The following is a 25,597-nucleotide window of genomic DNA, read 5'->3' on the forward strand; positions in this document are numbered from 1 at the left end:
CACCAACTCAATGGATGTGAATTTGAGCAAACTCCGGGAGATTGTGAAGGATAGGGAAGCATGGCATGCTGGAGTCCATGGGGTTGCAAAGAGTCAGACACAACTTAGCAACTGAACAACAACATAAGTTCCTTTAAGTTTCTTTCTTGAGTAACTACTACATACTAGGGGCTTCTCATAGGTCATCTTATTTAGCCTATTTAACTGATTTATTACCTCAAGAGACAAGTCTTTATGGCTGCTATTTCAGAGATAAGGAGGCCTCAACCTAAGAAGGTTGAGGATCTTTCCAAAAGCCACACAGCCAGTCAGGGAAAACTTGGACCACCTTTACTATCACAAGGGGAATCTTTCGCTTGAGAAAAGGAGTATCTTTCAACTAGGACCAGAGAAAGAATCTGACTTCATCACCCCTGTTTCCACTGTAAATTTATTTCTTCAGCCTCATTTTCCTTAAATTTGTAAAGGGTCCTAAGCCTCTCCCAGAAGGATTCTTTTGGTGTTGAGATTTTGGACAAATCGCTTTTCCTATTCCTTAAAATGGTGAATTTACATGAACCAGGCCTCAGGGGCCTTTCCTGCACTGTTTTAATACCTACAATAGTTCTGCATAACAGTAATTAACATCTATTTTCAGAGGAAGAATCTGAAGCTTTATGAAGTTAATGACTTGCGCAAGGTCATACATCAAGAAGTCTGGAACTTAGGGCATCCCCTCAGCTCTGACAGTGCCTGGGAGTGCCATTACCCTGAGACCAAGATACCTGCGTCCCAAGCTTAAGTGGGTGCCCAGCATCAGGGCGACCTCAGCCTACGTCTCAGGTTTAAGCCTGGTCTGGTGCTGCCCTCGAGCGGCGGGACTGCGTAAGCGAGGCGGGGCAGAGGTTTGCACAATTGAAAACGGCGGGCACTGGGACCATGATAACCTGGGAAATCGACCAGCCCACACTAGCTCAAGTACGACCGAATTTACCGTTTTTTACAGGACCGGTTCAAGATCCTTTAGGACCCACCTTTATCACACAACTTTGACACAGACTAAGATTTAATCACTAATGGCGGGCCAGTATAGGCAAAGTGCGGCACCCTCTGCCGGCCTCAGTGTCCCCCATCTGTCAAATGGGCATCTTAATGAGCTGCCCAAAGAGGATAATGCGAGGAAAACGTCCCCTGCAATACGTGCGGCGCCAAACAGCCTGAGTCACCGTTATTGGTGGTATTTTTCCATCTCCTGGGCGCCCCTCCTACCCCGCCCGGGTTTCCGAGGGTCCTACAGGAAGCGCCCCGGCGACGCCGGGCTCCGCACGCTGACCACGCCCTCTGTGCGCGGAGCCTTGGCCCCGCCCACTAAAGAATTCGCAGATTCGCTAGGCTGGCTCCTCCTCCGATTTTCTCCGGCCCCTCCATACTCGGCTGAAAATTCTCATCGGACTCCGTAACCATTTCCCCCAGGTCGGAACTGAGCAGTCCTCTGAATTGTGATAGTAAGAAAGATCCAGGAAAAGTGGCCGACTCTGCCAACAGGGCTTGGCTAACCAGGCATTATTTTCTTGACTCCACCAAGGCTGGTGAAGGGAGGCAACAGCTGAGGCCAGGACTTGTGGCGAATCTGCAGCCTTTCAGACCTTTGGTCGCTTAAGGAAGGGGCAGGAAAGAGGAGCAAAGGAGCGCGCATCCTGTCTACCGATTCGCCCCGCCCGCCTGACGAATCTGCGCCTGTTCAACGCGCCACTCAAATCTCCCCAGCTCTGGCTGGCCTCCTCCCCTTCGCCCCGCCCCCTTTTCCTCTGGGATTAGTCGCTGCTTTCAACGCCGCCGATTCGTCAAGGATCCCAGGCCAGAGCAGCTGGATAGTCGTGGTGAAGTCCACTCTCCGGGGGATGCGGCCAAACTCCAGGCTCACTGGGCCGCAACTCTTGAGCTTCATAGGCCGCCGGCCGAGGCGAAGCCGCTATCCTCGGCCCCGTGGGTCTCCCGGAGTCGCCCGTGGCGAAAGTGCGAATGTAGAAGCTGTGCCCGCTGGGCCTCGCGCAGGTGGCGGTGGTGTTTGGTGCGCGCGCCGGGGAGGTGGTGGTGGGGGGGCGCCGCCGCCGCCACCGCTGCGGGGCCGGGTCTCGCGCTGTCGCCGCCGCCGCCGCCGCCTCGCGCCGCTGAGGTGCCGCGCGGGGTGGGGGGAGGGGGAGCCGCTCGCCGCGAGCGGGTGAGTGGGGCCGCGCCGCGCGTGCGCGGAGATGGGGGGGGGGGCAGAACGCGCCGGGGCGGGAGGAGAGGGCAGCGGCGCGCGTTTCCCCCACCCCCCGCCCGGATTCAGGGCCGAAGCCGGGTCTCGGGCTCGGTCTCGCGGTGTTTCCAACGCCCCGAAGAGGTGCCACTTCTTGACCAGAGGATCGGGGCGCGGGGACGGGAGCGGGTGTGTGGGAGCGGGAGCCGGGCTTGGCCTGGGCCGCTGGCCGGTGAGGAGGCGGGAGGGGGCGGGGCCTGCCAGGGGGCGGGGGAGGGGTCTTGCGCCGAGGCCAAGTGGGGCGCGCGCTAGGGAGAGCGGGAAGGTAAGGGGGCGCGAGATGGGCCTGGGGGCCAGAGGGGAGAGTTGGGAGGTGGAGAGAGGATGGGGTGTTATGGTGAAAGAAGGTACTTGGGAGAAAATCTGGGGGAGCCTCCGGTCATGGTGAGTGAGGTATGGAAGCTGAGGTAATGAGAGTTACCTGGAGTCGGGGCTAGTCAGTGAGGGGCAGCAAGGGAGTTGGGCCTAAGTCGTGAACCCCTTTGCTTATCCCTCTTTCCTCGCAGTGTAAATGAGCAAAGATGGATCAGGAAGGTGGGGGAGATGGGCAGAAGGCCCCGAGCTTCCAGTGGCGGAACTACAAGCTCATCGTGGATCCTGCCTTGGACCCTGCCCTACGCAGGCCTTCTCAAAAGGTGTACAGATACGATGGAATCCACTTTAGTGTCAACGTGAGTGTCTCAGGCCTTCCCCAGATCTAGGGAACTCAAACCCGATCTTCTGTGTTACCTCTGCTCATCACCTAGAACTTGCCTTCTTTAAAGTGGACAACCGGAACCCAGCTCTTTTGCTCGTGGGACTCCAGAGGGGCTGTAGAGATCAACACTGTGGTTTCACCTTGAGCTGTCTCTCTGTTCCTGATTATTTTCCTAGGACTCAAAGTATATACCAGTGGAGGACCTCCAAGACCCCCGTTGCCACGTCAGGTCCAAAAACAGAGACTTTTCCCTCCCAGTCCCTAAGTTTAAGGTACGTTTCTGCTAGTCTCCTGGTGTGGTGGCCCTTGGAGGGTGTGGAGGATCCATCCTGGTAGTCTAGTCTTAATGTAGCATAGGGAAAGGGGGTTTTCCTAGTGAAAGAGTAATAATAGATTTAATAATCTCTGAGGCTGTGAGACTGAGTTGTTGTGGACAGGAGGTGTGTTTATTTTCTAGAAAGGTATAGGTTAGGTGTTTCAAAAAGGGTGTTAACTTTTTGAAGGGTGAAGACAGGTCCAGCTGCTACACCAATCACTGTGTACTTCTAGACTGTCCATAGTAAAATAGTATCCTGTGTGTTACCCTAATTTCTCAGTTAAGGGGAGTGACAGCACCAGGGACTCCATCCCTGGAGTCCTCTGTTCCTCTTGCTTACTCTTTTTTCCTCAGAGGATTCCCATGTCTCTGTCCAGGCAGGGTACTCATCAGTCCTTGGAGGACTGGGTCTAGAAAACTGGTGGTTCTTAATCTCCTTTGTTAACTCTTTATTCTTCCTTTTTAATAAGTCACTTGTGGGGTTCCCGCATCCCTCTTTTTTCACTTTGTATACTTTTCCTGGACAATGTCTTTCCCATCCACAACTTTGACTATTACTGAAGTGTTGATGACTTCCAGATCTCTTGAAACTCCAGACTTATTTGCCTGGTGGAGGGACAGCTCCATCTGGAGGCCCCACAAAAATTTCAAGCTCAGGAGATGTAAAATAATTATCTTCACCCGCTTCATCCTGCTTTTCTTTCCATTTTCCTTTTGCTGTTGAATGGCAACACCGTGTACTCAGCTGCACAAGCTAGAAACCTGGGTGTCATCCTATGATTCTTCTGTCCTTAATCTGTTACCAAGTCGTGCTGACTCTTTCTAAACACATCTCTTTTTTTTTACATTAATTTTTCTATTTCTGTTCCCATTCCTTTAATATAGAGTCTTATGTTCATTTCCCCTGATTTCCCTGCCTCTGTTCTCTTCTCCATTTATTGCTGTCATTTGTCTCTTTGGTTTTACTGTCATCTTATTTTTGTTGGTAAGTCCACATTGTTTGTGCATTGACATGTATGATTACTAGTCTGGCCAGCCTCATCTCTTGCCTCGATAGTGCATACCTGTGTTCTCTCATACTGTGTGCTTTGGAGTTTCTAGGCAATGCCAAGTTATTTTATAGTCATGTTCCCTACAGGTCCTGTCATTATGGTGAACTCCTGTTTATCCGAAAAGTCCAGTATGAATGACACCACCTTTATGAATTTTTTCCTGCCTCCTCTCTGAGCAAAGGTTTCGTTCTCTGGGCTCCCAAACACCCTGTCCTACGCCTTTGTTGACACGTGTCAGGTTGTGATTGTGCGTGTCTGTTTGTCCTGTCTACTTTTCTGCATAAAACTCTCTGTTTTCTCCATCTTTGTATTCCTAGTGCCCCGTCCTTGGGAATCACTTAGTGAAAGCTGAGCTAGTGAATTATTTCCATATAACTGGTTCCTTCTATGAATGTTTAGTTCTCACTTTGTACATTTCTTTTTCTGGTTCTTGCCATCATTCTGTGCAGAGAATTCAGGGAAGAGAGGGGTCAGGACAGATGTATCCTTTGTTGGGACCCCCTTCCCCATCCCCTTGCCTCTTGATTTCCCCATTCTCTCCCTCTTAGCCTCATGGATCTCAATAAAGTTTCCCAATGGGGCAAGGCGTGGTGATCAGTAGTGAGACCCCAGACTTAACTCCTGTCCCCTCCACAGCTGGATGAGTTCTATATCGGACAGATCCCACTGAAAGAAGTAACATTTGCAAGGCTGAATGACAACGTGCGGGAGACCTTCCTGAAGGACATGTGCCGAAAGTATGGTGAGGTGGAAGAGGTGGAGATTCTTCTCCACCCCCGTACTCGCAAGCACCTGGGCCTGGCCCGTGTGCTTTTCACCAGCACTCGGGGAGCCAAGGAAACAGTAAAAAACCTCCACCTTACCTCCGTCATGGGCAACATCATCCATGCCCAGCTCGACATCAAAGGTGAGGGCTCCCTCACCTGCTGCCCAGGGTTGGGTTCTGACGGAGATGGTATGCACAAATGACTCTTGGGGTCCGGCAAGTAGTCAGGTCTGTGATTTCTCCTCTGAAACTCTTGGGCCATGTGTTTCTTTTTTTTTTTTTTTAATTTTTTTCCCACATGTTTCTTATGTCAGAATTTTATAGAGAGATTATGGTACAGGTACGGGCCTTTGCGTGTTGTCTCTGGCAGGGTTGGGGCAGCTATGGTTTAGTGTATGACTGTATTTTGTGAGAAACAGTCTGAAGAGTCACACTGCGTAGGGTGAATAAAAACGATGATAAATAGCCTCAGGTCAGGTTTGGGCACCAAGTTCTAAAAAACACTGGGTTTTGAGTTTTTCTGGTTTTCAAATTTTAGATGGAGAATTAGGGACATATATAGGTGAGTGATGGGCTTCCTTGGTAGCTCAGATGGTAAAGAATCTGCTTGCAATGTGGGAGATCCGGTTTTGATCCCTGGATTGGGAAGATCTCTTGGAGAAGCAAATGGCAACCCACTCCAGCATTCTGCCCCAGGCAGAATGGGCAAAGGAGCCTAGTAGACCACAGTCCATAGGGTCCTAAAGAGTCAGACACGACCGAGGGACTAAGCAGCAGCAGCTTAGGTGAATGAAGCAGCCTGGACTTCTGTGCTAAGTAGCGGTAGGGGGGTGGGGACTGGCAGCTGTGGCATCTGAAGGTGCTAGCTATTAGCTGACACTAGCCAATTTGTACATGGGGCTGAAGACTAGCAGATTTTTTTTTAAGCCCAAAATCTAGTTTTTTGTGTGAAATCTCGTGGATTTTGTTTTTGTTTAAAATATTTATTTATTTGGCTGTACCCGGGTCTTAGTTGCAGCATGCAGGATCTTTAGTTGTGGCATACAAACTCTTAGTTGCAGCACGTGGGATCTAATTCCCTGACCAGGGACCAAACCTGGGCCCCCTGCCTTGGGAGTGCATAGTCTTAGCCACTGGACCACTGGGGAAGTCCCAAACTAGTGGGTTTCTCCCTTACCCTTCCCAATACGTTAAGTGATTGTGTAGGGCAAATAAATCACAACGGTGGGCTGAGTTTAACCTTCAGGCTGCCATCGTACTGCTGTAGTTAATAGGATGAAGAGGATGGTGGGGTCCAGCTTGAGATGACTGGGTTTGAATTCAGGTTTCACCATTCTGTGCAGGTCAGTTTTCTTTAAGCTTGTACAACAGAGTTATGGATGCTTTTCTCTGCTGGTGATTGTCAAACATAGTAACAGACATTAGAAGTATTTTTGTAAACTATTAAGGGTCACTTGATACGTTGTTCGTAGTAGCTACCAAGTAGAGACTAGGTAGCAGAACTTAAAGGCCCTAGACTCCAGGAAATCTTAGCAAATTGAGGCCTGAGAAAAAAGTGGGAATACAAAATCTGAAACGAGTTGTTTCCTCCATCTGACTCCGTCCGTTCCCATTCTCTTCCATCCAGGTCAACAACGAATGAAATACTATGAACTGATAGTCAACGGCTCCTACACCCCTCAGACGGTGCCCACTGGGGGCAAGGCCCTGAGTGAGAAGTTCCAAGGCTCTGGTGCAGCCACGGAGACGGTGAGAGGCTCATAGTTGGTGATGCCCTTGCTCTACGGGCTTGGTACTTAGATGCTGGGGGCAGGCTTTGGGCAGTTCTGTTAAAGTGAACTTTAACAGTTCACTGTTAAAGTATTAGAAGAGCCAAAGAAAGGATGCCTCACTGCTTTCCAAAGCAGGGGGTTGGGGTTCCTGGTTTGGTGAAGGTCATGTTGTCAAATGGTGCTTGATCTCTTCTCGTTTCTCCCTGCCGCACTCTCTCCCCCCAGACCGACTCCCGCCGCCGCTCCTCGTCCGACACAGCTGCCTTCCCGGCGGGCTCGGCTGTGGTGGGCACTCCTGGCAACGGCACCCCCTGCTCCCAGGACACAAGCTTCTCCAGCAGCCGACAGGACACCCCGTCTTCCTTCGGCCAGTTCACCCCTCAGTCCTCCCAAGGAACCCCCTACACGTCTCGGGGCAGCACCCCCTACTCTCAGGACTCTGCCTACTCCAGCAGGTGCAGCGGAAAGCCCCTCTGGGACCCTCAGATGTGGGGAAGAAGGAACCCAAAGTCTCAAAGAGGGAGTTGGGAATAATTGGTCTTGGTTCCTTGTGGATTCAGCCAACACACCCCGTCCTCGGGGAATTTACTCTGTGACTAGGAACCCAACAGCCATTAGATCTCCCTTTGAGGGCAGTGTAGAGGGCTTTGGGTCCTGATGGCCGGGGCGGTGGGGTTTGGTCACACAGAGCTGACTCCACTCACCGCTGCACGTTTCCTCCAGCACCACTTCAACCTCCTTCAAGCCCCGGCGGTCGGAGAACAGCTACCAAGATTCCTTCTCCCGCCGCCATTTCTCCGCCTCTTCGGCCCCCACGACCACCTCTGCCGCCATCTCCGCCACCACTGCAGCCACCGCCGCCGCCGCCTCCTCTTCTTCCTCCTCGTTGTCTTCGTCCTCTTCGTCGTCCTCTTCTTCCTCATCCTCTCACTTTCGCAGTTCTGACTCAAACTACCCAGCGTATTACGAAAGCTGGAATCGCTACCAACGCCATGCTTCCTACCCACCCCGCCGGGCAACTCGGGACGAGCCCCCTGGGGCCTCTTTTGCTGAAAATACCGCTGAGCGCTTCACGCCATCCTACACCTCCTACTTGCCCCCTGAGCCCAACCGGCCTGCTGACCAGGACTACCGGCCTCCTGCCTCCGAAGCTCCGCCCCCAGAGCCTCCAGAACCTGGTGGAGGGGGAGGCGGCGGGGGGCCCAGCCCCGAGAGAGAAGAAGCTCGAACCTCCCCGCGCCCAGCCTCACCTGCCCGTTCCGGCTCCCCAGCCCCAGAGACCACCAACGAGAGCGTGCCCTTTGCTCAGCACAGCAGCCTGGACTCCCGCATTGAGATGTTGTTGAAGGAGCAGCGTTCCAAGTTTTCCTTCCTGGCCTCTGACACCGAGGAAGAGGAAGAGAACAGCAGCACGGGCCCAGGGGCTCGGGACACAGGGAGCGAGGCCCCTTCTGGGCCAGGTCACGGGCCCTGCACACCCCCTCCGGCCCCGGCGAGTTTTGAGGATGTGGCACCTACAGGGAGTGGGGAACCAGGAGCTACCCGGGAGTCGCCCAAGGCCAATGGACAGAGCCAGGTGAGTTTGGGGTCTGCCCACCGAAGTGCCTGGGATCTGGGCGAGCAGGCTTGGGCCCAGGGGTGAAGGATGGGAACTGGGCAAGGGAACAGAGATTTGGGGAAAGTCCACGGAACCGGCGGTAGCCTCCTGTGACTGTCCTCTGCGCCCCACAGGCTTCTCCATGCTCTTCTGGAGAGGACATGGAAATCTCCGATGACGACAGGGGCGGCTCACCCCCTCCGGCCCCAACACCGCCCCAGCAACCTCCGCCGCCGCCGCCGCCACCTCCCCCGCCCCCTCCCTACCTGGCTTCCCTTCCCCTTGGTTATCCTCCCCACCAGCCTGCCTACCTCCTCCCCCCGCGACCTGATGGGCCGCCGCCTCCCGAGTACCCCCCTCCTCCTCCACCACCCCCCCACATCTATGACTTTGTGAACTCTTTAGAGCTCATGGATCGACTCGGGGCTCAGTGGGGAGGAATGCCCATGTCCTTCCAGATGCAGACCCAGATGTTAACTCGGCTCCACCAGCTGCGGCAGGGCAAAGGATTGACCGCAGCTTCAGCGGGTCCCCCCGGTGGGGCCTTTGGGGAGGCCTTCCTCCCATTCCCACCCCACCAAGAGGCAGCCTATGGCCTACCATATGCTCTGTACGCTCAAGGGCAAGAAGGCCGAGGGGCATACTCCCGGGAGGCCTACCACCTGCCTTTGCCCATGGCAGCCGAGCCCCTGCCCTCCTCAGTCTCAGGAGAAGAGGCAAGGCTGCCCCCCCGGGAGGAAGGAGAGCTGGCCGAGGGCAAGGCCCTACCATCGGCAGGCACCGTGGGCCGTGTACTGGCCACCCTGGTCCAGGAGATGAAGAGCATCATGCAGCGAGACCTCAACCGCAAGATGGTGGAGAACGTGGCCTTTGGAGCCTTTGACCAGTGGTGGGAGAGCAAGGAAGAGAAGGCCAAGGTGAGGGCCACTGCCTGGGACTGGAGAGACCAGGGCTCCGTTGGTGGAAATAGACCTCTGGCGGCTTCAGGCTTCACAGCTTAGAAAAGAGAGGTGATCAGGGCGAGTGGAGAGACTAGGCGCTCAGTGGTCCATAGAGCTGAGCACAGGGGAGTTGGAGGGTACACATAACAGTAGAAAAGGCAGGAATCAGAAGAGCTTTGTCCTGGTTCCACCACTGCCTTGTGGTAGACAAAGCCCTTAAATCTCTCTGGGCTTCACTCTGCAGTGTCTCCATTTGTAGAGTGGGAGTAATAGCAGCAGCTTTGTAAGATTGATAGACGGAGTGAGTGGACTTTTGAGAAGGTGCCTGTACAGGGTCTGGTGGAGGGAGGTGTGGCATAGATGTATGTCAAATGGAGAAATGAATGGACGCCTTTCTGTATTCCTGGGGCCTGGGAGTAGTTCTCAGGCAGGAGGCAGGAGGGAGCGCCTGGGTTCTGGGGCTCAGTCCCCCTTCTGCTTGCAGCCATTCCAGAATGCAGCTAAACAGCAAGCCAAGGAGGAGGATAAAGAGAAGACAAAGCTCAAAGAGCCAGGCCTGCTGTCCCTTGTAGACTGGGCCAAGAGTGGCGGTACCACCGGCATCGAAGCTTTCGCCTTTGGATCAGGACTGCGAGGGGCCCTGCGGCTCCCTTCTTTCAAGGTACCCAGAACTATGATCTTGCCTCGTTGGGTGGGGAGAGAGTTGAAAGCGGAGTTCCCTTCCTTAGAATAAGGGTGGTTGGGAACCATGAGTGTTTGGGCTTTAAACGGCCCCATCTCTTTTCATCTTGTAGGTAAAGCGAAAAGAGCCTTCAGAAATTTCAGAGGCCAGTGAGGAAAAGAGGCCCCGGCCTTCTACTCCAGCTGAGGAAGATGAAGATGGTGAGTAGGTCAGGTAAAGGAAAAAGGGGGAAACAGTCTGCTTAGATTCTGATGGCCTTCCCTGGTGGCTCAGATGATAAAGAATCTGCCTACAATGCAGGAGACCTGGGTCTGATCCCTGGATCAGGAAGATTCCCTGAAGAACGGAATGGCTACCCAGTCCAGCATTCTTGCCTGAAGAATTCCATGGACAGAGGAGCCTGGCAGGCTGTAGATTCTGATAGAAAAGCAAGAGGCAGGGGTGAAGGTGTCTTGAGGGCAAGAAGCCAAGTGAAGATTTGAAACAAAGTTATAATAAAGTAGCTGTTTGAGATGTGAATTTAGATAGGCTGTCCATCCAAAGTTACCATCTAATGCTTAAGCATGCTTGCACCCTTCTTACCCATCTGTCTAAGTCTGAGCTATATAGCTTGACAGCTTCAGTGGCTGGGAAACTTCCTTACTAAATCTGATCTGCTTCCCTGGAGACCTGTTGACTTTAGTAGGGGGTGCTGCCCCGAGACTTTATTGGGCCAGATATTGAAAGAAATCACCTCCCTCTTTCACCCAGCCCAGAAAAGGATGAAAGATAAATGGGTCTGGTATGTCTAAAACTGTGTGACGTGTGAAGGAACTCTGCAGTTTGCGTGTTTCTCTGCTGAGCCTCAGCTTCTTGTCTATAAACAAGGTCTGTGTGGTGGGACTGTAAGAAAGGCCAGTGGAGGTTTGTGCAGAGTTCCTTTCACCAGATGGGGCTGTTACTGCTGGTGGTAAATTGCACTGCCTACCCCTCTTCTGGGCCTAGATGCTGAGCGAGAGAAGGAGGTTGGAGAGCCAGGCCGTCCGGGGACCAAGCCCCCAAAACGAGATGAAGAGCGAAGCAAGAGCCAGGGCAAGCACCGCAAGTCCTTTGCTCTGGACAGCGAGGGGGAGGAGGCATCCCAGGAGTCCTCCTCAGAGAAGGTGAGGAGCCGGCATTCTGAGTTCCTGCCGCCATAGCCAGCTTCTCTCTGCACTGGAGCCCCGGTGGCCACGCTTCCTAGAGGACCAGTTGTCCTTCTCCTATTAATTCCCAATTATCCCTTTCCCTAAGGATGAGGAGGATGAAGAGGAAGATGAAGAAGATGAAGAGCGTGAGGAAGCCATGGATGCTGCAAAGAAGGAGACAGAAGCATCAGACGGTAAGCATCCAGGGTGTGCAGGTGAATTCTGGGAAAGGAGAGATTCATCCACCCTTCCAGCCCTTCCCATGCCGTGTGACCCACCCACTGATGGACTGGCCGTCATTGCCTTCCCCACAACAACTGCCTTTTGGCCTCATTCTTTGGAACCCTTGGGCCACTGCAAACAACACCCAGAATACTCCCTCCTGCTTTCCTCTGAAACAGGCCCTCTCATGAAGACAACCTAGCACAGCCTATTTCTCTTCCCAAGATAAAGGGGCTGCCTTCTCCTGCTGCCCCTGCTGCTGCCACACCATGCCTTTCCCTCTTTGAGCACTGCTCTTCCCTTAAGGCCGGGCCACCGAGCTCTGTCAGCTTCTTCCCCTGCCTGCAGCTGCTGTCATTGAACCCAACTCTGTCCCTCAGTTGAACACGTGTCTGTTCTTCCGCATTTACTGAGACCTGGGTACATGGTTCAGTCTTTCTCTTCATTCCTTTCTTCAGAAATAGATGCTGAGCCCCTGTTCTGAGCCAGGCACCGTTCTAGGTATTAGGGACATAGCAATGACCAAGGCAGAGGTGCTTCCTACTTTCCTGAAGCTGGCGATTAGCCCGAGGGGAGGCGGGCACTTGACAAACAAGTGGACAAATAGCAGCAGTTGCAGTGGAGAGACTTGCTTTGAAGAAAATGAACTAGATTAGTGGGGTCAGGAGGAACAGGCTCAGGGAACGGGGGAAAGATGGGCTCTGTTATAGCTGATGGTGAAGAGATGCCTCCGAGTGGTGCCATTTCAGAGGCCAGAATTGTAAGAACGATGGTCTGAGAGCCTCCCTCTGAGGAGAGTAGAGGGCAGAGTCATCTGCTAAGAGTGAGGGGTGCAGACCGTTCACATCCACGTGGTCACCAGTTCCTGTCAGTCTTACTGCCTCAGTATCTCTTCCAAGGGCACCATCGTCTCTTACTTATGACACCCCACTCAGCCCCCGGGTCTGCTGGGCGAACTCCTCCTTGTCCTTCTTGATGTCAGCATTTCCTTCGCAAAGATGCCTTCCCTGATTTGATCCACCAGGCAGAATCCAGGCCTTCCCATTGCACCTTCCCACGGTGCAGCCGTGACCCCCCCCCCGCAACCAACCCTTCATACTGGAATTTATCACACTGTAGGCAAATTGTGTGCCTCTCCAACTCCTTGTGGCTAGGAGTCCCCAGCACCTAGCACAGAGCCTCACATAGTCCTAGTAGTGACTCAGTGAATGAACCCACAGCTTGACTAAGTGAGGGGTCTTCTCACCTCGCCTGACTCCCCCTTCTGGATTTCCAGGCGAGGACGAGGAAAGCGATTCGTCCTCCAAATGTTCTCTGTATGCTGACTCAGATGGTGAGAATGATAGCACGTCGGACTCTGAGAGCAGCAGTTCCTCCAGCTCCTCGTCGTCTTCATCCTCTTCGTCTTCATCCTCGTCCTCCTCCTCCTCATCTGAGTCCTCCTCGGAAGAAGAAGAGGAAGAGGAGCAGCCAGCAACCATACCCGCAGCATCGTCGCCCCCCAGAGATGTCCCCACGCCCCTGTCAGCACCTGCAGAGGAGCCCGAGCCAGAGAGGGTTGAAGACTCCCCAGTCACACCTCTCCCCGAACAGGAGAAATCTCCTGCGAGACCTGCAGGTAGGTGGTGGGGAGCTGCTGTCAGAGTCTTTGTGTATGTGTGTGTCTGTCTTCATGGGAACGGTGGGGTTGACATTTATTAATTGTATGCATACGTGTGACTTCGTTGGAAAACATGCAAAGTTGGCCAGGAGTCACCTTCTCCTGTCACTCCTCCCTTGGAGACATTTATGGCCTGACACGCTCAGATCACACTGCCAGAAACCGTTTTCTTAGCTGGACCAGGTGTTTGGCTACTAAAAACAGAACGGTCTCTTCTCAAATAAGTTAAGGAGAGAATTCCTAATTTAGCCAATTTCTCCTTCTCATTTTTTCTTAAGCCTCTTCCTTACTGTGCAGTATATACCTGGGTTTAAATGGACAGATTGGATAGGTGATAACTATTAACAACGTGAACTCAGAATTTAATTCTATCTTTGCTTTTCTTTGTGGATTTGTACGTTCAGTTGTCATATACGTTCAGTTGTAATATATCTTGCTGAGTGAACTGTTGCTTTAGGTAGTAGATACTTATTTATTGAATGGGGGTGAGGGATGGGATAGTGTGCACAACAGGCCCTGTTTTCACCCTCGTGAAACTTACCATCTGTAGGAAGAGACATTTAGTCTCTCCTTAAAAAAATAATTAAGAAACTCTGTGACTACAAACTGTAAGAGCAATGAAAGAAAGTCTGGGTACTTAGAGAACCTGAGCACATCTGTGAGGAAGTCTTCCCTGCTGAAGCACCACTGGGCTAGAATCAAGCCAAGGCAGGCAGGAGAGCGTGTGCAAAGGCCCTGAAGCAGAGGAAATGGTGTGCTTGAAGATAAAAAGGAAAGCTAACCTGGAGAGTGAGAGTAAGGGGGAGCTAGGGTAGTCTAAACTGAAGAGATGAGCAAGGGCTGAGTCATGGGAAATAAATAAGCCTCTCTAGGAATTTGGGCTTGATGTTGAGGGCAGTGGAATGCCATCAGAAGACTTACGTGATTATATCCATGTTTTGAAAAGATGCAGGGCAGGGAAAACTTGGAGAGGGGCCAGAGTGTATGCAGGGAGATTAAGAGGCTATTGCAGTAAGTAAGGTAAGCAGTGGTGGTAATTTGGGTTGCTCTCATGACGGAATTAACTCAGTTTTCAAGTTCCGCTTTAGAGATGTGTGTGGCCTTCCAGAGATCTCGTTCGAACCTTGTTGGGAATTTGTGGTCTGAGACAGGCAGTGAGCACAGGAAGACCTTTCAGCATTGGTGCACTCTGTTCTTGTCCAGATCCCGTGAGAGGAGGAATCGAGGCACTGACTAACCCTAAGACACCTTTCAGCCTCTTGAAGTCCTTGGGTGGCAGAAGAGCTGATGGGGTCGCAGGTCAGGGGGTATTAATCGTAGTACTCTTTGGGAGGGTAGGAAGAAAAAGTGGATGTGATCAGATCTGCATGTCAGGAGGATCATTTTGGCAGAAGTGGGAGGATTTCTAAGAGGTGAAGAAGGAAGTGGGACAGCTCCTGAGAAGGTTTGAAGGGATGCGGGTAAGTGAAGGGCCTGAACCAGAGCAGGGTGGTTACAGTGAGGATGGGGTGCAGGGGGCGGAAGTGGGGACGAGGGTTTGAGAGAAATTTAGGAGCTAGAACCTCTCTGTTAAACTCCTTACCAGGAAAGGAAACTCAAGGAAAACCAGAACTAGGGAGAAGTGTGATGCATTTAATTGGGGTCAAGTTTCATGTGCCTCCAGGTAGGAACATTCAATGGGCAGTTGGATCAATAGATCTGAAGCTCTACACCTGAAACTGTCACAACCTTGTTAATCAACTATACTCCAGTATAAAATAAAACGTTAAAAAAGAATAGATCTGAGGCTCTAGAAAACAGTAGGTGGGAAGTGCAATAGGTATGTGTAAGTATGGGTGTGAGTACATGTGTATACCTTGGAAGGATGTATGGAATGAGAGAAAGGGGCCAGAGCCTAACTGTTTTATAAGAGATAGTGGGCAGAGTGGAGCCAGAGGATACTGAAAAGGAATGACCAGAGAGGTGGGAAGGAAACCAGAAAGCTCAGGGTATCAAAAGGAGAGTGTGGCCTGTATTTTTGGAAGGCCTCGAAAGGAAAAGCGAGTGTTGGATTTGTCAGTTAGGAGGTCACCAACTTATGAAATTGATAAGGTTACCTTATCAATTTCAGTAGTGTGGCTCAAGTTAGAGGGTATTAAGGAGTGAGGGCAAGTGACAGATAACCATTCTTTTGGTAAGGGTAAGCTATGCTTGTGGAAGAAGAGAGTTGGGGGGGGGGGTGGTACCTAACGTTAGTGAACATTTCTCGAGTAGGTCCCGTGTGCCAGGCTCTAGGCCTAGTGCACTGCAAATATCACCTTCTCATTTACTCCTCACAGCATCCCTGCTCCTCCCATTTTACAGATGAGGAATGTGAGGCTTCGTGAGATGGTCAAGGCTTCCCAGCTGGTATTGAAGAGATGACAAGAAAGTGCAGGGTTGATGGAGGGTTAGTTTTTCAAAGTAGGTGAGACTTGAGTGTGTTCATACATTGAAGGGAAGAGAGAGCAAGTGGAGGGACCAAGAGAGAGAGGAATACTTGCTGGAGCGGCCCACCTGGGGAGGCGGAGGATGGACTCTGTAGGTCAGAGGCAGATCTCTCTGTAAATAGGGAGACGGGAAGTTGTGGGGTCCTAGCCTGAAGGCCACCTTTTCCTCTCTTTAGTAGGAAGGCAGGACATTTCTTTTTACTTTATGTGTGTGTGTGTAATTTATTTATTTGGCTCTGCTGGGTCTTAGTTGCAGCACTGGGGATCTTTAGCTGTGGCATGTGAACTCAGTTGCGGCATGTGGGATCTAGTTCCCTGGCCAGGGATCGAATCTGGCCCCTTGCCTAGGCAGCACAGAGTCTTAGCCACTGGACCACCAGGGAAGTCCCAGGCAGGACATTTCTGAGCGTGAGGGGGCACGGGTGGAGCCTGGAACGTTGAGGTGAAGGAGGAGAGATGGTTGGGTGGATTCCAGGTTAGGTAGAGGTAGTGGAAGGCTTCAGAAAGGAGCGTGATAGGAGAGGACAAAGCGAGGGCCCCTATGATCTGAAACGACCAAGAGTGAAGTTAATTTAGGGGGAAAGTGATGGGCTGGAGGATGATAGAACAGGTATGATGGGGTGAACTGAAAGGACCTGGAGAACTGTGGCCAGAGGGTAGGGGTCAGAGTCACAGTCTGAGGTGGAGGGGGGTGATGAGGTCAGGTGTGGGACTGGTGGAGGGTAACTGAGGATGAGTGACTGAGAATCTGGTGAATAGGTGGGCTGTCAGAGCCCTCTAGGTAGATAGATGGCAGAGGAGAGAGAGGAGAGGAAGATGAAGGCCTTTAGAGAATGGTAGGAGAATCTGAGCTACCAGGGACACGACTGGATAGAGTCCTGTGTGGTCTGATGGCCGGAGCCTGGAGAGGACTGGTCTGGTGGATCCCAAGGACAGGGGCCTTGACACCTTTAGATCTTGACTTTCTTGTCTTCCCATCTGGTTCATTCTCTGCTGCACATGGTTGTTCTCTCCTATCCATTCCAGCAGAATATGTCTGCCCCACAGACAGACCCCCTCCTATCTTGAATCCTTATCCCCCGGGAAGTTTCTCGTTGGGTTGGCTTGGGTCACACAGCCATCAGTTAATGATGGCCTGGGGGCAGGAAATGGGGTAGGTCATACAGTGGAAACAGTGGCTTCTGGGAGTTGTATCGAGTGGGCAGGTACCCCGAAAGTTGTCTCCCAGAATTCTGAAAGGCATGGCCAGCTTTCCTTCAGGATGGGGAGCAGAAGGGAAGTCTCTGGAAGAAGCTGCATTGGGGGAGGGATTGGGTTTTCTCTAGAACCAGGCTGCCAGGGGCACAGTAGGCTAGGGTGGGAGGTTGGGGCAGAGGAGAGGGCTGCCCTGGAGCATGGGAAAGGATTAGACGGAGAGGACTTGTAGGAACTAGGGGACTAGAGACCAGCACCCAGGGCCTCGCTAGCTTCAGAGTGTGGGTTGCTCCTGGCTGACAGCCCGGGGGTGTCTGGAGCCTCGACAGACAGGAGGCTGGGGGCATGTTGGTTGAGGCAGTGGAGGCATGTTGATCACTGCCTGCTCAGGCCAGACCTGGTGTCGGCTGCCCTTGAGCTCTGTGGATGGTAGAGCCAGATGTGCAGCCACGGAGTTGCAGGCCAGGAGGTGCAGAGCGGCATGGGGCAGGAGATAAGATCCCAAACTCAGATCCCAGGCTGCCCTGGGGCATAGGCCTTGTGCTGCCACTTGCTAGCTGTGTGATTGGGCAGATTATCAACCTCTCTCTGCCTTGACTTTGTATCTGTAAGATGGTTTTAATAATAGTACTCACATCATTGGGTTGTTGGGAAAATGAAGTGAGTATTTAGTATAGTAAAAGGCTTGAATTACTGCTTGACACAAAATTCCAGCTATTAATCTAGTGCAGCAAATTTGAAGCTGACAATTGAGAGCCACCAGCCTTCTGGTTCTGAGAGGAAGACACTAGCACTACCTGAGGAAACTGGGTAAGTCTTCACAACGGTAGTGGCCTTGAGCTGGATTCAAAAGCTGTGTGCAGGCTTTCTGGATGGGCGAAAGGAGTGAGGTATTCTGAACAAAGGGAGCCATGTGAGCAAAGGGCCAGGGGCCTGAAAGTCCGTGCCTCTTTGAGTGGCTTCAGCCTAGGTTCAAAGGGCAAGGCCATGGATTGGCCTCACAGGGATGGATCAGGTCTGCAGGACAGCCCCCAGGAGAGGGCTGTGCCTGAACACACAGTGGGGGGGTCCCCACCGAGGGAGGATGTGCTTCCTGTCCTGTTAGCCAGGAGAGACGGCACCACCTGCTCGTTCACTCACCCCCTCATCCTGAGGACCTTAGTCCACTCTCAGCCTCTTTTTTTTTTAATGTATTTATTTTTTAATTGAAGTATACTTCACTTAGAGTATTATATTAGTTTCAGGTGTACAGCATAGTGATTTAGCATTTTCACAGATTATTAAAAGTTATTACAAGAGAATGGCTGTAATTCCCTGTTAATATAACTTTGTTTTTCTATTTTATATTTATGTAATTGACACGTAACATTGTATTACTATTTTATTTTAGACAAAGAAGTTGCAGGTTGGAGGAGGTTAATACCTGTTTATTTTAAAAACCTGCACAAGTAATACATGAGCTCTCTCATGTTAAAAAAAAAAATCAGAGAATACAGAAAAAACAAAAGCCCCACCCCATTTGGCACAACCCTACCACCCCTGCCTGCCCCAGTCTCTGTCCCAGTGTCCTCTAGTGGTAACTTCCGCCAGTGCTGAAGGTGCCCTTCTTGACTTTTGCAACGGCATACACATTTGTATGTGTACATTTAGAAAAGGTTCCCAAAGCCAAAAAAGTGTAATTTCATTGACGTGAAGGAAAAGCCCAAATAAAGTACCACCTTAGCTTCTTGAGGGGGACTTCCTGACCCTTTCTCATTGGGGTGAGACTCCAGTGCAATTTTATAAAGCCTTTTAATACAAGATTCAGTTTCTTACATTGTATATATTTTAACCTCACAGAACAAAGAATATTGTTTGTAGTCAAAATCATGGATACTTTAATTCTGGGCAGATCTGGGCAGTTGCATCCTGATTACAAAATGCAGTTGGCAAAAAAAGTTGTCTGATGTCTGTCTGATTGTTGGATGAGGTTCTGTCACCACCAGTCTTGGTTGAAAAAAAAAAAGACTAGAGTCCAAGAGTTAAGTTTCCTCAGAGCGCTACCCCTGCCCTTCAGAGTTTGGGCTGCCCTGTGTTTCATGTGATTGTCTCCTTGGACTAGAAGTTCTAGAAGGGCTTCAAAAGGTGTTTTCCTCATACCTGACATAGTTAAAAGTAAAGTCACTCAGTCACGTCTTACCAGGCTCCTCCGTCCATGGGATTTTCCAGACAAGAATACTGGAGTGGGTTGTCATTTCCTTCTCCAGGGGATTCTCCTGACCTAGGGATCGAACCCAGGTCTCCCACATTGCAGGCAGATACTTTACCATCTGAGCCACCAGGGAAGCCTTCCCATAGTTCAGTTCAGTTCAGTAGCTCAGTCGTGTCTGACTCTTTGTGACCCCATGGACTGCAGCATGCCAGGCCTCCCTGTCCATCACCAACTCCTGGAGTTTACTCAAACTCATGTCCATTGAGTTGATAATGCCATCCAACCATCTCATTCTCTTTCGTCCCCTTCTCCTCCCGCCTTCAATCTTTCCCAGCATCAGGGTCTTTTCCAGTGAGTCGGTTCTTCATATCAGGTGGCCAGAGTATTGGAGCTTCAGCATCAGTCCTTCCAATGAATATTCAGGACTGATTTTCTTTAGGATGGACTGGTTGGATCTCCTTGCAGTCCAAGGGACTCTCAAGAGTCTTCTCCAACATCACAGTTCAAAAGCATCAGTTCTTCAGCGCTCAGCTTTCTTAATAGCCCAACTCTCACATCCCTACAGGACCACTGAAAAAACCATACATAGCTGACCTTTGTTGGCAAAGTAATGTCTCTGCTTTTCAATATGCTATCTAGGTTGGTCATAACTTTTCTTTCAAGGAGCAAGCGTCTTTTAACTTCATGGCTGCAGTCACCATCTGCAGTGATTTTGGAGCCCCCAAAAATGAAGTCTGTAACTGTTTCCATTGCTTTCCCACCTATTTGCCATGAAGTGATGGGACCAGATGCTATGACCTTAGTGTTCTGAATGTTGAGTTTTAAGCCAACTTTTCCACTCTCCTCTTTCACTTACATCAAGAGGCTCTTTAGTTCTTCGCTTTCTGCTATGAAGGTGGTGTCATCTGCATATGTGAAGTTACTGATATTTCTCCCAGCTGTTTTGATTCCAGCTTGTGCTTCATCCAGCCCGCCATTTCTCATGATGTACTCTGCATATAAGATAAATAAGCAGGGTGACAATATACAGCCTTGACATACTCCTTTCCCGATTTGGAACCAGTCTGTTCCATGTTCAGTTCTAACTGTTGTTTCCTGACTTGCATACAGATTTCTCAGGAGGCAAGTCAGGTGGTCTGGTATTCCCATCTCTTTAAGAATTTTCCACAGTTTGTTGTGATCCACACAAAGACTTTCCCATAGTGCTCAGGAAGTGTCTGCAGAAGGTATGAATGAGCAGATGCAAAATCCCATCCCATCAGGGGAACCCCTCGTAATGAGGACACGGCAGGTGGGAGAGGCTGGAGTGTCTGGTGGAAGGTGAGGAGCGAGGGCGGCTGGGGTGTGAGCTCCCAGGGGAGGCTGGCGGGTTGCCTGCCCCCAGCGAATTTCCATCATCAAATCCATCTGATCACTTTGGCCAAGAAGCTGACACTTGCCCTTCCTTGTGCTTTCCTCGCCAGGTTCCACCGAGGAGCCGCCTCCCAGTGTGCCCCAGCCTCCACTAGAGCCACCACCTGGACCCCCGGCCCCCACCCCCCGCCCCGACGAGCGCCCCTCCTCTCCCATCCCTCTCCTGCCCCCACCCAAGAAACGGCGGAAAACTGTCTCCTTCTCTGCGGTGGAGGAGGCACCGGCCCCAGAGCCTCCCCCTGCCGCCCCACTACAGGTCAAGTCTCCCGGCCCTGCCTCCCGCAAAGCCCCCCGGGCTGTGGAGCGGACCATTCGCAACCTGCCGCTCGACCACGCCTCTCTGGTCAAGAGTTGGCCAGAGGAGGTGTCCCGAGGAGGCCGGAACCGGGCCGGAGGCCGAGGCCGCCCCGCCGAGGAAGAGGAGGCTGAACCGGCCACAGAAGTGGACCTGGCCGTGCTGGCTGACCTGGCCCTGACCCCAGCACGGCGCAGCCTGCCCGCTCTGCCCACCGCCGACGACTCGGAGGCCACGGAGACACTGGACGAGGCAGAGCGCCCAGGCCCCCTGCTCAGCCACATCCTCCTGGAGCATAACTACGCCCTGGCCGTCAGGCCGCCGCCGCCGCCCCCGCCGCCACCCTCCACGCCTGCCCCTCGGCCCCTGGAACCTGTTCCGGCCCCTGCGGCCCTCTTCAGCTCCCCGGCAGACGAGGTCCTCGAGGCCCCGGAGGTGGTGGTGGCCGAGGTGGAGGAGCCAAAGCAGCCGCCACAGCAGCAGGAGGACGGGGAGGAGGAGGAGGAAGAGGAAGAGGAGTCGGAGTCGTCCGAGAGCAGCAGCAGCAGCAGCAGCGACGGCGAGGGCGCCACCCGGCGGCGCAGCCTCCGCTCGCACACCCGGCGCCGGCGGCCGCCCCCGCCGCCGCCCCCGCCGCCGCCCCCCACCTTCGATCCCCGCAGCGAGTTTGAGCAGATGACCATCCTCTATGACATTTGGAACTCGGGCCTGGACTTGGAGGACATGAGCTACCTGCGGCTGACGTACGAACGGCTTCTGCAGCAGACTAGCGGGGCCGACTGGCTGAACGACACCCACTGGGTCCAACACACCAATATCCTGAGCCCCAGAGGCTGGTCTCCTCGGGACAGGGAGACGGGCCTGGGGGTGGAGGTGGGGGTCCTCCCTGGGGTCGCTGGCCAGGCACTGTCCTGCGATCATTCCTGGGCCTGTGTTTACCTCCTTCCCTCTCCCATTCTCTGCCATGTTCAGCTTGGGTATTTCTCCTCTGGCTACCAAGTAACCATTTCTCTCTGCTTCATGCCTGTTTTCTGCCTTCTGAAGTTTTGGTGGCAGAAAAGGTGGAGTCTGAGACATTTCTGTCTGTTTTTCTGTCTTAACAGTGAGTAAGCTCAGGACTTCCAGCTAAGGCCAGTCATCCTTTCCATGGGCTGGGACTGGGAGGGGGACAGAGGGGAGCAGAGCCCCAGGGATCTGACTGGGGAGCACCCCGTTCTCTTCCTTGACACCCTGCACTCACCAACCTGAGCACTCCAAAACGCAAGCGGCGGCCCCAAGATGGGCCCCGGGAGCACCAGACAGGCTCAGCCCGCAGCGAAGGCTACTACCCCATCAGCAAGAAGGAGAAGGACCGGTATCTGGACGTGTGCCCCGTCTCGGCCCGGCAGCTAGAAGGAGCGGATACTCAGGTGAGGCTCTGCCTGGGCACCTGCCCAGTGGCAGCATCTTCTTTCCATGAGTTCTCATGTCACTTACCTCCTCCCTGGCCTGCTCCTCGTAGGGGACTAACCGTGTGCTTTCGGAGCGCCGGTCAGAGCAGCGGCGGCTGCTGAGTGCCATCGGCACCTCTGCCATCATGGACAGCGATCTGCTGAAGTTAAACCAGCTCAAGGTGAGGGAGGAGTGGGAGCTGAGGAGGGCAGGGGCACTGTGGGAAGGTGTCATCACGGAGACCCCTGGGGTGGTCCGGGCACGAGTGGCCAGAGCACTTCTGGCCCAGAGGTCTGAGGAGTGGCCAGTGGCTGGGTTGAAGGGGATGCCCAGTGGCACAGTCTGCCTTCTGCCCTCTAGTTCCGGAAGAAGAAGCTTCGATTCGGCCGGAGCCGGATCCATGAGTGGGGACTGTTTGCCATGGAACCCATCGCCGCTGATGAGATGGTCATCGAATACGTGGGTCAGAACATTCGCCAGGTGAGGCTCCACCCCTCGCCCCTGACCTGACGCGAGAACCACCCAGCCTTTGGGTGAAAGCCCATGCTCTCACCTGGCTCCCAGACTTAGCCAGTGACAGCTGCCTGTCTTGTTCCCCTTCCTTCCTTCAACAACTGGTCATGGATCCTAGTAAACTAGCTTCCCTGGTGGCTCAGCAGTAAAGAGTCTGCCTGCAGTGCAGGAGACGTAGGTTCCATTCCTGAGTTGGGAAGATCACCTGGAGAAGGAAATGGCAACCCACTCCAGTGTTCTTGCCTGGGAAATCTCATGGACAGATGAGCCTGGCAGGCTGGGGTCACAAAGAGACACGACTGAGCAATTAAACAACGCTAGTAAACTAGATGTTAGTGATCCAGCACGAAATAAGACGAATATTATGTCTCTCTTAAAGAACGTCACAGTTTAGTGGGCAAGACAGGTACTGAACAAGTAACTCCAATAAAGACTGGTGCTCGGTTGATATGAAAGGAGATGTTCAGGGAGGCAAGAGCAGTAGAGTGACGTTTAAAGCAGAAGCTGAAGGATGCTGAGGCATTCCCAGGCCTGAGTAAGAGGAAAGGATGCTCCCTGATGTAGGAGGCATATGCAAAGGCCTGGAGGCAGGATGGTCTTAGGAGCACAAGGAGGTCAGTATGGTCACTTGGAAAACTCGGGCCAGTGGCAGCAAAGTGAGGCCAAGGGGCCAGTGGAGGCCAGACGCCACAGAGCTTGGGAGCCATGTTAATGAGATTGGGCCGATGGTGAGAAAAGTTGCCCTGAAGCAGTAAGCAGGAGAGGATTTGGAGGTTAGTAAGCTCCATCTGACTGCTGTGTGAAGAGAAAACTAGGTGGGGCTATTGCAGAGATCCAGGCCGAAGGTGGGGGTGGCCTGGACAGGCAGTGGGTTTCAGGTAGCTGGCAGAACCAGGCAACCAGTTGGTTCTGAAGATGGAGGGCAAGGGCTGAGGCAAGACAGTTTCTCCAGGCACTGCCTTTAGCAGCTGGGAGTAGGAAAGGCTGCCAGCGAGGAGGAGGAGCGGGTGTGTGGTCAGAGGCCTCTGGTCAGGACAGTGCCCAGGGGATGTCTCATGGGTGACGCCCAGCAGTTCCACTGAGGTGGATTTTGGCTGGAGATAGGAGTTTGGGAGGAGTCCCCCCACTTAACTGGCTGTCGAAGGTCTGGAAGAGAGTGAGTTTGCCCAGAGGGAGAGTGCAGAGGGTGAGGGTTTGTCGGGCTGTTTACTGGGAAAGGAGTTACTCCTCACATGAGAATGTGGGCCCTGATGCGGACAGCAGCAGCCGTAGGTCCCGACGTGAAAAGAGGGTCCTGGGAGAAGAGATGAGTAGGGTTCAGTCCGTGAAATAGGCACTGTCATTTCAGGAACCATCCCAGCCCCTGAGAGTCTGGGGGCTCCCCCATGGATCAGGCAGACCCCCCCTGGGAGGAGCCAGTGGCTGCTTCTGCCCCGTGGCCAGTTCATACTTCCCTGGGTCCTTCCTCTGGGTGCCTCTGTCATGACAGCAGCCAAAGGTATTGGGAGGTGTTCATCAGAGGAAGTCCTGGAAGCAAAGTCAGAAGTCAGCGCCTTGGGGTAGCGGGTGCTGGAGGGAGATTTGTGGATTCAGGACAGGCCGGCGTGGCTCCCGGGCTGGCAGCTGGGGGACCGTCCAGACCCCTGATCGCAGGGGCCAGTGGAGTCCAGCCTGGCCTGGCAGGAAGCTGAGGGGCAGCCCCCTGACCATCACCCCCTGTCCCATTAGATGGTGGCCGACATGCGGGAGAAGCGCTATGTGCAGGAGGGCATTGGCAGCAGCTACCTGTTCCGGGTAGATCACGACACCATCATCGATGCCACCAAGTGCGGCAACCTGGCGAGGTTCATCAACCACTGCTGCACGGTGCGCGGACGGGGGCCGGGCAGGGCGCGGGGGGAGGGGACAGGGCGGGAGCTGGGGGGGGTGGGGGGCAGCCGCCACTGACGCTGCCCTCGGCCTGCAGCCCAACTGCTATGCCAAGGTGATCACCATCGAGTCCCAGAAGAAGATAGTGATCTACTCAAAGCAGCCGATCGGCGTGGATGAGGAGATCACCTACGACTACAAGTTCCCGCTGGAAGACAACAAGATCCCGTGTCTGTGCGGCACGGAGAGCTGCCGCGGCTCCCTCAACTGAGGTGGGGCAGGACTGGTGCCCTCACCCCTATTTATTCCCCCTCGCCACCCTGAGCTCGCAGCGCTCCCAGCCTTAGTGGGCTCAGGGGGGCCCACCTGCCCCCTCTTGGAATGCGGGCTTGGGGGCTCTGAGCCCAGCGAGGGGGCCTGAGTCCCTTGAGGCACCTTCTGCGGGACCCCTCTTGCCCCTGCCCTCCCTCCCATACCCCCCAATTTTTTTTTTCTTTGCGGAGAAGAAGCTGTAAATGTTTTGTAGCTGCCAGCAGCTGTTTCCTGTGGAAACCTGGGGTGCCGGCCTGTACAGATCCTGTTCTTGGGGGGCCGCCCAGCCCCCATGCTTTGTGTTAATGGGGACTCCCCCTCTGTGCCCTGCGTGCACCCCTCCCCAGTTTAGGGGTCTCTAGGGGGCAGTGGCCATGTTCTCCCCCTGGAGGGGGGCCCTGCGCCCCCAGTCCTGGGGACTCCGTGCCTGGAACCCTGCCTCATCTTCTGTTCCTGCCAGACCCGTGGGTCACCCTCCCACCTGGTGTCTGGAAGCTCTGGCTTTGCCAGGCCAGGATGGTGGGGGGCAGGCCCTTCCTGTTGGGCTGGACTGTACATATGTTAATAGCGCAAACCCGACGCCACATTTTTATAATTGTGATTAAACTTTATTGTACAAAAGTGCTTGGTCAGTATCTTTGGGAAAAGGGTGGGATGGGGATTGAGGACAGAGGGCGGGACAAGCAAAGATCGTGGGGGAACAGGTGGCCTGCAGTTTGGGGTGGGTAGAGGGGCTTTGGGGCCAGAGCCCAGACCTGC

The 25,597-nt window shown here is 53.3% G+C and overlaps 1 protein-coding gene across 6 annotated transcripts; it reads left to right on the plus strand.

Moving 5' to 3' along the window:
* The first annotated feature begins 62 nt into the window (after nt 1-62).
* SETD1A (SET domain containing 1A, histone lysine methyltransferase) lies at nt 63-25,459 on the plus strand. Of its 6 annotated transcripts, none has more exons than XM_043455317.1 (19): nt 63-2,034; nt 2,788-2,952; nt 3,155-3,250; nt 4,983-5,253; nt 6,740-6,861; nt 7,110-7,339; nt 7,608-8,460; nt 8,616-9,398; nt 9,907-10,083; nt 10,217-10,304; nt 11,089-11,246; nt 11,377-11,464; nt 12,769-13,110; nt 20,469-21,527; nt 21,950-22,122; nt 22,215-22,325; nt 22,505-22,624; nt 24,386-24,523; nt 24,624-25,459. In XM_043455317.1, exons 2-19 carry the CDS (start codon nt 2,803-2,805, stop codon nt 24,795-24,797), a joined length of 5,133 nt encoding a protein of 1,710 aa, XP_043311252.1. In that variant the 5' UTR covers nt 63-2,034; nt 2,788-2,802; the 3' UTR covers nt 24,798-25,459. The 6 variants fall into 6 exon arrangements, with proteins under 6 accessions (XP_043311252.1, XP_043311253.1, XP_043311255.1 ...); XM_043455318.1 differs by having other exon boundaries at nt 63-1,995; XM_043455320.1 differs by lacking the exon at nt 63-2,034 and adding an exon at nt 2,080-2,200.
* The last annotated feature ends 138 nt before the right edge of the window (nt 25,460-25,597 follow it).

Source organism: Cervus canadensis, chromosome 32, assembly GCF_019320065.1.
Source record: "Cervus canadensis isolate Bull #8, Minnesota chromosome 32, ASM1932006v1, whole genome shotgun sequence".
Lineage (NCBI taxonomy): Eukaryota > Metazoa > Chordata > Mammalia > Artiodactyla > Cervidae > Cervus > Cervus canadensis.

Coding starts and splice junctions, on each gene's coding strand:
- SETD1A (XM_043455317.1), top strand. CDS start 2,803: ATGGATCAGGAAGGTGGGGGAGATGGGCAGAAGGCCCCGAGCTTCCAG. Junction 11,465..12,768: donor GGAGACAGAAGCATCAGACG/GTAAGCATCCAG, acceptor CTGGATTTCCAG/GCGAGGACGAGGAAAGCGAT. Junction 22,123..22,214: donor TAGAAGGAGCGGATACTCAG/GTGAGGCTCTGC, acceptor TGCTCCTCGTAG/GGGACTAACCGTGTGCTTTC.